Below are 13115 nucleotides of genomic sequence, written 5' to 3' on the forward strand. Positions count from 1 at the left end.
TTCCAGTGGCACTGGATGACATGGCAGCCAGTGTGGTGTCATGGTTAGAGTGTTTGACTAGGACCTGGGAGACCAGTGTTCAAATCCCTGCTCAGCCATCAGGCATGCTAGGTGACCGTGGGCCAGTCACTGACTCTCAGACTAACCTACCTCAAAAGGCTGTTGTGAGGATAACATGGAGAGGGGGAATATGCCACCTTGAGTTCCTTGGAGGAATGGTGGGATATAAATGTGCTGCTGCTGCTACTACTACTGCTACCAATAATAATAATAATAATAATAATAATAATAATAATAATAATAATAATAATAATAATAATAATAGGAAGGTAGATATGTTTTGAATCTACTCTGTATCCATTCCTCTGTCAATTTTTGCCTTTCATGAAATCCCTATGAATATATCCAAAAAAAGATTCATAGGGTCGCCATACGTCGTAATCGATTTGAAGGCATATAACAACAACAACACCACAAAACGTTAGGAGAGGATGGGCCAGAGAAGGACATGAGAATAAGTCTCACTGAACACAACGAGACTTACATCTGAGAAAACTTGCAAAGGCTTGGACTGCACATTGGGTTGCTAACTCTTAAAACAAACAGACAAAAATATAGCTGTGATGAATGCACGGGACCTTCCTATTCAGAGGCAGTCTGTTGTTGAATGTACCAGTTACTGAGCAGCAGCCATAGGGGAAGGCTATTGGCTTCACTCCCTGTTTGTGAGTTTCTTGGATGCATCAGGCTGGCCACTCTGAGACGCAAAATGGAGGACTTCACGAACCTTGGATCTGCTCTAGCAGGGGTCTTCTTATAAGCCAGATCCCTCAGGGTTAGAGGGCAGAACTTAAACAGATAAACCAGAGGATGGAATCAAGGTTTGTTTTTTTTGGGGGGGCAGTGTAAAAGCTTCTGTTCAGGTGTACATATATACACTTGAAAACGAAGTGTATTTGTGGAGTAACCCCTTCCTCTTCTTTCCTGGCAAAAGGAAAGAATCCTGACCAGGATGGGTTGTTTTTTGATCAGTTGCATGACCCTCAGCAACAAGGATCAATGCCCAATTTTCACTGTATTTTTGAACCAGGCAGGCAGCTAATTGTTTATCCATTAATTTAATTGAGAGCAGAAAACCAGGACTCGTCTTAATCAGCCATCCAACCTAACGTATCATTAGGCAATTTCCTTTAGGGTAGTTAAGTAATTATCCTCATGAAATGACTAGGAAGCAGAGGAAAGTACCAAGCCTAGGATCGAGCAAGATTAGTGCAGCAGCATATTAATAAAATAGGACTGAATAGCTCTCATGTTACAGGGAAGAAGCACTGCAAATCTGGATGATGCCACATTCATAGTGAGATATATCCATGGCCATGGTTACACGTGTTTTACATTCTGTTTCCAATTAAGCAGAACGGAGAAAGCCCCCTGGAACACCTCAACAAATTTGAACATTTGCTACATAGTTTACAGAAGCCTCAAATCTTAGGTCTGCAGGTCAGGATACCATATTTTCTTTTTTCCAGAGGCTCTGCAGAACAGGCAGAAATTCAACAGATGCAACTTTCCAGAACATCAAGTCAGGAAAAGCTGCACTGGTGGAATTTTGTCCCATCATACACAGAGCCTCTATCAATAAAAAAAAGCTAGTTCATCATAAGGCACTTCTTTCTAGAGCAGGGGGTAGCTGGCCTGTGTCCCTCTAGATGTAGTTGGGACTTCAACTGCAATCAGCCCCAGCCAGTGTGGCCAATAGTCAGGGATGATGGGAGTTGTAGTCCAATAAATATCTGGAAGACAACAGGTCAGCTACCTATGTTCTAGAAAATCTCTTTCCCTTTGTTAAAGTAACCTGAAAAGGGTATTCAGTTATTTACAAGAACAAAATAAATCCAAAGAAAATTAAAGTAGCATTTAAACGTGTAGCAAAAAAACTTGGTGCAGGCTGTGGGACAAATTTTATCTTCACCACAGACTCTTTAGATTACCTTCGCTAAGCTATTAATGCTCAGTAGCAGTCTCTCAGTTACAGTATGAGTATAATATTGCAACAAAATAGTTGCAAATATTACTGAAATACTGGCCTATATTTATCAATATAGAGTTAACACACTACTTGTCCTGGCTCGCTGTCCCAAAGCACCATGACAAAGGCTCTTGCTTTCAAACAGTAGCAGAGAGAGCTTTATTCAAGGGCGCTCAATGCAGGTTCAGAGATAGGCTTAGGCTATAAAGGGTCACAAAGCAAGAGGCTAAGAGCAGGGTTCAGAGTCCAAGACAGGGAGATAGCAACAGAGATGTCCCAATAAGTTGCCATGCTCTTCCCCCCTAGCTTTAAAAGAGCAAACTGTGGCGAGCTCACTCACATGACTGTCAGCCCCTGTGAAAAGACTGTGCTTGCAAGCAGGCACTTCTGCAGGGAGGGGGGTTGCAACTGCTCGCAAAGATGAAAGAGGTGGTAAGTCTTTGGTGACAGAACAGTGACCTGCCACCCCTGGCTCCTCCTCCTCCGCTGCCCCTCCCAACTGGTTAATGACTCCCCCAGCCCCCAATGAAGCTCTGGGGGTGGGGTGGGGATAAGAGCTGGAGGCTCTGCCACCTCTTCCCTAACATCCAGAGTCAAGAGGGCTGAATCCTCATCCTTCCTCCTGGTTAGTTCCAGCTAGGGATGTGCTCGAATTTCACAAAAATCGAATCTGACACTGGATTTCCTATTTATTCACTTTTTTTTTTTGTCCTCATGGATCAGGTTTTGTTCTAGCGTTTTTTTGCAGCTGAAGTGGATTTTTTTAAAAAAAATTGCCTCAAAATTATCAATAGTAATATTGATATTTTCCTCAAAAATATTCATATTAATACTGATATTTCCCTCAAAATGTCAGTATCGATATTTTGAGGAACATATCGATATTTTAAAAAAATCAATGAAAAATGATATTTTTAAAAATATCGATATTGATATCTATAGTTTTGTGGATGGAAAAACTGAATTGGTATTTATCCCAAATAGCTAATATTGATCCCTTACGGAGCGGTACTGGAAGTTCGACGGAACGAAAATCGAACCAGCACAAAAATGCTGATCCCATCCCTAGTTCCAGCTGACTAGCGTCCTCTGCTTCCTCCCCAGCCCAGACCCTGTCAGAACTGCGAGGCTCATGACAGTACTCCCCCCCCCCAGCACAACCAGGAGGAGGACTTCAGAAGCTTTCAATAACCACAGCTTGTTTTGACATCCAAGCTCAGACCATAGTTAAGATGAACCACAGTTTAGGTCTTGGACATGACTCTAAACTGTAGTTAATTGAAATGGGAAGTGGAAACGTCCAATCTTCTCCTTGCAGACATGCCAGAGAAGGGGAGTAGGACAATGAACCATTGCATGCAAAGGGCTTTGAATAACAATAGCAGATGAAGTAGTTTGCTAGTTAGAAAAAGCAGTTGTAGGGCGATTAAAGTGAGAGGTGACTTTCCATCCTTACCAGAAATTAACAGGACATGACAGCAGAGAGGAAAGTGCCTCGGTCAGCAGCAGGCAAGTGTCTGGTTGCTGATTGGCTACCCTACTGAGATCCAACCAGGGTAGTTAGACAGTCAGCAAGGCAAGCTTGCAAGAGGCTGATGGAGGCACTGCTTTCTTCTACTATCTATCATGGGCAGTGGTTCTCAAACTTTTTTGGTTCGCAGCGCAGTGTAAAACATATACAAATTTTCTGGCACACTTCGAGTACAAAATTAAAAATATATTAATATATTTTAAACTATGAATAAATTAATTAATCATGGATGCAATAAATCTCTATACAAATAGGTTTCTTCTCATTTTTAAAATATACTTTTATAATATTCGAGGCACACCTAGCCACCTCTTGTGGCGCACCAGTGTGCCGTGGCACACCGTTTGAGAATCACTGATCTAGGGTCTGTTTCTGACCAGGATGGGAATTTCCTTCCCTCCTTGATTTCTCCATAGTGGCAGCCAGTGCTTACTGCAAACTACTTCACCAGCCTCCCCTTACTCTGAAGACTCTAAAAGTGCTATATAAATTCACTAATAGGCAAAAAACCTTGCGGTTTAAGAATGTACCTATAGCCCACAGATATTTCTACCAAACTTTAAAAAGCAGGGAAATTGGGCAGCTATAGTGAATGCACCAGGGGAGCAGGAGACCTGAACTCCTCTCTGAGATATTGTACTGCCCTACAAAGTTGTCAAAATGCAAACACAATTTGGGTTGGTCTTTCACAGTCCAATCCACTTGCTGTGTAGCTTGGAAGAATTTGGTAACATGTGCCTCTGAGCATATGGTGAGTGGTGGCAACACCTGCCATCTCCAAAGATGGAGAATTATATTTTTGTATGTTTGTTGGTGTTCTTCTTACTTTGCTTCTTTCCTGTGTTACTAATGTTTCTACAGAGAATCTAAACTAGAAAATTTTATTTCCCTCATTATTCATCCTAGAAATCTGTGTCAAATTTATTTTTATTAATTTCAAAGCCTTTTTATTTATTGGTTAATGTCATCAGTGCTCAAGGAGGCGATAATAAAACCAATCTTAAAAAAGCCCTCCTTGAACACTCAAGATCTGAACAACTTTCGCCCAGTCTCAAATGTGCCATTCTTAGGCAAGGCAGTTGAGCGGGTGGTGGCTAAACAGCTGCAAGCACACTTGGAAGAAACGGATTATCTAGATCCATTTCAATCGGGCTTCAGACCAGGACATGGGACTGAAACAGCCTTGGTTGCCTTGGTAGATGATATGAGAAGGGCGTGGGATAGAGGCGAATGCACCTTCCTTGTCCTTCTCGATCTCTCAGCGGCTTTCGATACCATTGACCACGGTATCCTCTTGGACCGCCTGCAGAGGTTAGGTATTGGGGGCACTGTATTGCAGTGGTTCCATTCCTTCCTCTCTGGGAGGTACCAAAGAGTAGCACTGGAGGAGGAGGTCTCAGATCCCTGGCCCCTCATTTGTGGGGTACCACAGGGGTCTATCCTTTCTCCAATGCTTTTTAACATCTATATAAAGCCGCTGGGAGCAATCATCAGGAGATTTGGGCTGCAGTGTCATCAGTACGCGGATGACACACAGCTCTATCTCTCATTTAAATCTTCACCAAGGTTGGCTGTGGAAACCCTGTCCAAATGTCTGGAGTCGGTGAGTGGCTGGATGGGAAGGAATAAGCTGAAGCTGAATCCTGACAAAACCGAGGTGCTGTTTGTGGGAGACAAGGGAAGATTGGGAGATATAGACCTGGTGCTTAATGGGGTACGACTGCCCCTGAAAGACCAGGTCCGTAGCCTGGGGGTCATTCTTGACTCCCAGCTGTCCATGGAGGCTCAAGTTTCAGCTGTGAGTCGGGCAGCTCTGTATCAACTCCATCTGATACGGAGGCTACGCCTCTACCTCCCCAATCATCTGCTCCCACCAGTGGTACATGCCCTGATCACCACTCGCCTAGACTACTGTAATGCGCTCTACGTGGGGTTACCCCTGAAAACGGTTTGGAAGTTACAGCTGGTACAAAATGCAGCGGCGCCTCTGATTACAGGCAGCTGCCGTAGAGATCACATCACTCCTGTGTTGAAGGAGTTGCATTGGTTACCGGTTGTGTACCGAGCCCAATTCAAGGTGTTGGTCTTAACCTTTGAAACCCATACGGTTGTGGCCCAGCTTATTTGAAGGAGCGCCTCCAGCATCGACAGGGATGCTGCTCAACAAGATCAGCCTCAAAAGGCCTTCTATGGATCCCACCTGTCAAAACAGCTAGACTGGTGAGGACTCGAGAGAGGGCCTTCTCAATTGTGGCCCCCACCCTATGGAACTCTCTCCCAAATGATCTATGCCATGCCCCGTCTATAATGAGTTTCCGCCGGACCCTGAAGACCTGGTTTTTTAGGCAGGCTTTTGGAATGGGCTAGTTTTACTGTGTTTTTAAATTTTTAACTGTTTTATATACTGTTTTATCGTGTACGTCGCCCAGAGTGGCTGGCTATCCAGCCAGATGGGCGACTAACAAATCTCATAATAAATAAATAAATATGATGGTGAATATAGCCTTTTTGTTTCAAACTGGAGGTTATGGTCTATTTCTATTTTGGGTGCATTAACAGTTGGACCTGAAACTGCAGTTTAATGTAAAATCAGACTGATTACAATATGCTGCTACTTTAGCAATGGCTCTAGTTGTTGGAAAAAAGAGGATGCATGTTTTCAGCCTGCTATGTTTAAACCACTTTATTTAAGGCAAGGTGTTCACAATCAATTAAAAACATAGGGCACACCTAGAATTTTGCTAGAATATATTTCGCCTCCCACTGTTTTATCTTGTGCAAATTGAGACACTTCTGAGGTCCACTGGAGATTATTTTGCAGATGTCAGAGCCATTATTCCACAATTATGTTTGGAGTCTTTTTAGTATAAATTTTGCAAAGTGTTGCTGTACTTCACATATTCATAGAAACAAAAGCAAAAGAAAATGATTTCCTATAGAAAACTTCACTAACCTTTGTTAGTGTTGGTACTAACCTTTAAATCCCTACACAGTTTCGGACCAGTTTACCTGATGGAGCGCCTCCAGCGTCACCAATTATGCCGCCCAACAAGATCAGCCACTCAGGGCCTTCTCTCAGTCCCACCAACTAAAACAGCTAGGTTGGTGGGGACTAGAGAGAGGGCATTTTCAGTGGTGGCCCCCACTCTCTGGAACTCCCTCCCGTACGATCTTCGGCATGCCCCTTCCCTGAATGTATTCCGCAAAGCCTTGAAGACCTGGCTTTTCAGAAAGGCCTTTGGGACTTCCGGGGAGGGTTAATTTTCAGGACTAACTGCCTATTACTCTGAACTGTTATCATTCCTATTTATAGTTTCCTTGTTATATTGTATTTTATGTGTATTTTATTGTGCTGCATTTACTGCAACTGATTTGTACGTCGCCTAGAGTGGCCATTGGCCAGATAGGCGACACATAAATTAAATTATTATTATTATTATTACTAAAATTGCAAAGTAAATCAGACATATTTAAAGTGACCATCTGAACTATATCAACTGTCTTAATAATGTTGCTTCCTCCCGGCTAAAACAAGATCAGCACAGGACATATCTTCTATTATTTGGGCTGATTACAGGTGCTGCCACCACTCACCATATGCTCAGAGGCACGTTACCAAATTCTTCCAAGCTACACAGCAAGTGGATTGGACTGTGAAAGACCAACCCAAATTGTGTTTGCATTTTGACAACTTTGTAGGGCAGTACAATATCTCAGAGAGGAGTTCAGGTCTCCTGCTCCCCTGGTGCATTCACTATAGCTGCCCAATTTCCCTGCTTTTTAAAGTTTGGTAGAAATATCTGTGGGCTATAGGTACATTCTTAAACCGCAAGGTTTTTTGCCTATTAGTGAATTTCCCTGCTTTTTAATCCGGGAGGTAATAAATGGGATCCTGTGCAAGTTTGCTGAGAATGGATTGATCATTTGCATGCTTATTGAGTTAAGTGGGATTTACACACACACACCAGGCAATCATGCTTAGGATAGGTGAAACTGACCACAGGGGATGGGGAAGGGAGGAGAGGGAGGCGGGAGGGGTGGAAAGGCAGAGGGGAGGACTGGGAGGGGAGCAGGCAGGAGGGGGAGGGGAGAAGAAGGACAGATGTGGTAGTTTGCATGTTTATTGATTATTGAGTTCAGTGGGATTCACTCCCGTGCAATCATGCTTAGGATAGGTAAAACTGACTGGGGGGGAGGGTCGGAGGGCTGGAGTGGGCAGGGAAGCGGAAGAAGGAAGAGGGGAGGACAAAGGGAGAGGAAAGGGGAAGGAGGGAAAAGGCAGGTCTGATCATTTGTATGATTATTGAGTTGAATCGGATATACTCCTATGCAATCATGATTAGGATAGGTAAAACTGACCAGGCTGGGCCTGCCAACCAAGACGTCTTCTGTACCTTTCACAGTTGGGCAGGGGGAAGGGACAATTCTACCTTGTGGTTTTTCCCATTACAATGTTGCAAGAACACCAGCACTTGGCTGACTTTCTCTTCTCCTAAAGATACAGGATCAGTCTCAGGCCCTGAACCTGGCAACCCTACCTCCCACCCAAATTTAAAACAAAGCTGTCCCTGGCCACATCCACACCAGGCCTCTATTACACTTTGGACAATCATTATTTATTTCTCTATTTATTTAGTGTATTTATATACCGCCCCATAGCCGAAGCTCTCTGGGCGGTTTACCAATAACTAAAAACATTAAAAACAAATATACAAATTTAAAAACACATCTTTTAAAAACAATTTAAAACAATTTATCATGGCTTCTCTCAAAGCCATGGCTCAAAGCCAATCATGGCTTCTCTCAAAGAATCCTGGGAAGTGTAGTTAGTGAAGGGTGCTGAGAGTTGCTAGGAGACGCCCTGTTTCTCTCACAGACCTTCAGTCAGAGTGGCTGACTGTTAAACCATTCTCTCAGAGGAATAGGAGTCTCCTCTCAGCACCCTTCACAAACTACACTTCCCAGGATTCTTTGAGGGAAGCCATGACTGTCTCAAGCGAAATCAAGTCTGGTGTGGGTGTGGCCCTCTTATTAGCCAAGCCCAGCAGCTATGAGGCTTTTAGAACACTGACAGTTGGTCCTTACTGAGCATGCTCTGTGCTATGATTGGGTCCCAGCCAAAATTTATTAAATTAAAAATCAGCCAGGCATTTTTTAAACTTTTAAACTGCAGCAGATGAAGGTCAGAGTATGGGGCAACGTCAGTATTAGGATTACAGGTACTCTGTGAACATGGTTGATTTTTAATGAATTTCAACAGATTATGAGAACTAGCAGAAAAAAGTCCAAAAGGGCTCTGTTTTTTTCTCTCTCTTTTTAGACTTTGAACTCTCGATTATCTCTGACTGTTTTGTGTATCGCCATGAAAATTGACAGGGTTGTTAAGCAAGCGTTCTGAGTTCAGAACTATAAGTTATGTAAGGTTTTGTTTTGAAATGAGCTTATGGGAAGCATCAGAATGGCATGGGGGGTATTTTCCATTTAACATTGCGGAATGCGAAAAATCCCCGCTGGCTATAGTATACAGCCACTCTTGTGGCTGTATAATTACTTTATTGTTGTGATGCTGTCAAAGGTTCCAATCACTGTTATTAGGGAGGGGGTTGTTTTTTGTTTTTTATATGTTGTGTGAAATGTTGATGTTTTATATTATTTTGTTTCCTACGGTACAATGTACTTATTTTATAGGTTTCTAAATGCAAGTTGCTTGGAGACCTTTTAGGTAACAAACTACTAGTAAGTAAATAAACATGTATTTTAACTATTTTATTTTACATATGCTGTTTATCTTCAAAAAGTGCAGGAATGTATTGATGATTTCTGCAGTATAACACATCTAAAAACAAAATCTTCACTTAATTAAATCAAACGGTAAAAGCTCTCCACATCACTGTGTGTGCACATATATGTGAATCATCAAAGCTAAATTGTTTTACAGCAAATTCAACTAATCATTGATTAGCAGCTATCCAGGGTAGCTCTCAACATGTTGATGATTTTTTTTAACAGAGTAGCTTATCAAAGGGCACATGGTTCAAGCCAGGTGTTAATAAAACTCCATTTGCCAACTTCTGAGCAATCTATTTGTTTCTTAATGAGCATGCTGTTAAGATAATTAATGGCGAGGCCAAAGCAGTGGGCAGAGAGAGGAAAACAGCGGCACTGATATTGCTTACCCCTCCCACACGTCACGCTGCAAATGGTCCAGCTTCCATATTGCCAAAAATACTCTGGCTCTTCGACTTCATTTTCAGAGCTGCAGTCTTTACGGACAGTATACTCATACTTTATTCCAGGGTTATTCTCCTGAAAAAGGAGCTGAACAGAAAAAAAATGTTCAACTTTGATCACAAAGTGGCACGAAGCAGACAAACAGGAAAGCAAGAGATCTTAGGTTCTAAAGCAGGGCTGGAGAAATTGGTGTCCCCCAGATGTTGTTGGACTGCAACTTCTATCATTCCTAACTATTAGGGATGGAAGGATCCGTCAATTCTCTCAGTTTCTCATTTTTCCATTCATAAATTCAGTTCTCCAATTTTCTTTAAAAAAAATTCTCATGAAAATTCACTGGAATTTTAGTGCAAAATATCTTCTAATAAACACTTTTTTGTATGCAGTTTTTTGTAGCAATGCACACATTTTTTCAAATAATTTCACCTAATATAATGCATTTTTGTATGTTATTTTCAGTATTATTTTTATTTCTATGCACACTGTGTTTTGATTCTCATATTGTTTCTGAAAGTGTGAATTTGATCATTTCACCTCTAAATGAGAACTGAAACATATTTCTTCCCCATTCCTAGTGATTAGCCATGCTGGCTGAGGCTATGGGGAGCTGGAATCCAGTAACATCTGAAGGGCCACAGGTTCCTCACCCCTGAAGAACAGTGGAAAAACCTTCTTTCTAGAGATAGAAAAAATATATCAATACACTAATTGGTCAGGATTGGTTATGGTCTGTTCTGACCTATAAGTGACTCCAGTCCTAGATAACTTTTCCTACACGTAATCTTTTGCCATCTGCACTATGAGCTTGTGCTTGGACTTTACCACTTCAGACTGCAGGTGGGGGTTCACATGACTGAATGCTCTTTGTCCCAAAAATATCTCATAGAAAAATACAGGCCAGGAAAATGTTGGGTCTAATGTAATCTTCTCCCTGGTATCTGTTTTCTGTCTGCTGTGATTTATTTATTTGTTTGTTTGGAAAAGCATTCAGTCATCTCCCTCCTCCCCCCCCGCCCCCCTGCAGTTTAAAGTAGAGGAGCCCAGACACCAACTCAGTGAGAAGTAGACCAGAGCTTCGTGTGAGTGCAGTGGGAATAATATTGCTACAAGGTTTCCATAGTGTGACCAAATATAGTACTTAAGTCCTTTCAGATCAGAACAAAGCCCTATCTAGGCCAGCATGCTGTTCTCACAGTGGCCAACCGGATGCTTACGGGAAGCCCCTAAGTAGGACATTGGTAACAGCATTCTCCTGCTCATGATCCTCAGCAACTGGCAGTCAGAGTAGCGATGCCAGGTCTCCGGCAAACAGCCGGAGACTCCGGCCCCGCCCCTGCTTTTCTCACCTCTGGCCAGAATTGCCCCCATGTTGTTTAATCTCCAGCTATTGTGGACTCCCAGGAGCGAGGAGCCAGTCATGCAGATGCCAATTTTCCCCTTGCTTCTTCTATCTGCTTTGCCTCCTCTCTCTCTCTCTCTCTCTCTCTCTCTCCTTTGCATGCAGACGTGCACACCTCAGGGGAAGGACTCCATTTGCCTTCCCAAGCACCACCTCTCATTCTCATTGGCTGCCCCTGAGGCCCAATGAGAGCCGAACCCAGGCTTCTTCCGTGGCGTGGAGCAAATTGGAGCAAGTAGGAGGTGAGTTGGCTGGCTGGCAAATGCCCCGGCTTTGAGGGTTTTAGGGAGTTCTAGCTGCTCTAGAGCTGATGAGCAGCTGTGGCCGGGGAGCAGTGGCATTCCAAGTGCAGGCAATAAGAGGATGACACATCGGGCGCTGCCTCTTTTCCAGCTCCAGCTCACCCAGGATAGCATCCCACCTTCCCCCCTGCATTTAGAGGCATCCTCTCTCCCTGTCCTTGACTTCCCTCCCCTTTCTCCCCTCCCCCTTTGATTTCTTTGTCTGTTTATTTATTTATTTTTATTTTGCGTGAGAAACATTGGTATTTCTCTCCCTCCCCCTTCTCTATCCCCCCTTCCGCTTCTTTCCCTCACTGATCCCAGGGCTCCCTCACCTCTTCTCTTGCATGCTTGGGAGCCTTTTTCTCCCAAGCACCAGCAGCCTGTAGCAGACTCACTCTCTGCTCGGGGTGGAGATACATGGGCTGGTGAAACCAGAAATTGCTCTCCACCCTTTCTTTCTTTCTTTCTTTCTTTCTTTCTTTCTTTCTTTCTTTCTTTCTTTCTTTCTTTCTTTCTTTCTTTCTTTCTTTCTTTCTTTCTTTCTCTGTAAGTGTTCATTTACTCAGAAAAACTTGCTGCAGCCTTGTGCCCCCTTTGGGAACCTCCTATGATAGTTACTTCCAAGAAAGCATGTTCTTCCTCCAGGATGAAGACTGCAATCCTAAACACGCTTGGGTGGGAGAAAGCCCACTGAATTTCGTGAGGATTGCTTTGGAGTAACTAGGCTTGGGATGGGCTTTAGAGTCTTTTCCTCTAAAATGAATTGGGTCAACCAGAAGAAAGACTTCATCTTATTTTTCTGTTCTAAACATCTCAGGGCAGAGACCCGTCTTTTTTGCTTGCTATAAACTGCATTAATTATTATTTATAATAATCTGCAATCGCTAGGGGCATTATCAGGGGAGGTTGAGCCCTGGGTCTTTTCTGCTAGACCCAGATCTGCTACTCCCCATTTTTTAAAAACACATGTTTATTTTTATTTTGCTCATAGGGCAGCAAACTACAGTGCCAGTGAGATCCCAGGCTGCATACACACCGTACATTTAAAGTGTGCGGCTTCCCACAAAGAATTGTGGAAATGTAGTTTACCCCTCACAGCTAAAATTTCAAGCACCCTTAACAAACAACAGTTCCCAGGATTCTTTGGGGAAGGAGAAACATGCTTTAAATATATTGTGTGTACACACACTATTTTAATTTGCCCAGAAGCACTGTATACATTTATGCAGATTGTTGCCCAGAGTTTTTCAAGAACTTAGCAACAAGGGTGTAGTCGTCCAGGGTCTCGGGGAGTCTTAGATGCCTTACTTTTTTGGGAGCAGGGTCTCAGCAGAATCCCTGTGTTTCCAGCATTCTATGAGCCAATCAACATGACAGGGGAGTGTGTTAGCCACTTAGAAGAGTCTTCTAACATGCATCCTTGTCCTTTAAAAGGAGGTAAGTCACTGAGCAGACTCTTCTCAGCAGCTAATACACTCCCCTTTCATGCCTATAGGCTCCTAGGGACCTCTGTTGTGGAAGAATGCATTAGCAAGGATCTCATTCTCAACCCAGTAGCAGAAGAGGGAAAGGTGGGAGGGGTGTGGCTGTGACTTTCATGAAGGGACCCTGCACTCCTGAATTTGCCACTGCATTGCTGCT

At 43.1% G+C, this 13115-nt stretch overlaps 1 protein-coding gene across 4 annotated transcripts in view; it reads right to left on the reverse strand.

Annotated features, from left to right (window-relative positions):
• Window positions 1-13115, reverse strand: part of ADAMTS12 (ADAM metallopeptidase with thrombospondin type 1 motif 12) — a 248924-nt gene that overhangs the window by 35741 nt on the left and 200068 nt on the right. For all 4 annotated transcript variants that reach the window (XM_061615943.1, XM_061615952.1, XM_061615934.1 and 1 more), the window contains one exon: window positions 9737-9878. In XM_061615943.1, coding sequence (XP_061471927.1) covers window positions 9737-9878 — 142 coding nt within the window. The remainder of the gene's footprint in view (window positions 1-9736; window positions 9879-13115) is intronic.

The sequence above is a fragment of the Rhineura floridana genome, chromosome 1 (genome assembly GCF_030035675.1).
Source record: "Rhineura floridana isolate rRhiFlo1 chromosome 1, rRhiFlo1.hap2, whole genome shotgun sequence".
In the NCBI taxonomy this organism is placed as follows: Eukaryota; Metazoa; Chordata; class Lepidosauria; order Squamata; family Rhineuridae; genus Rhineura; species Rhineura floridana.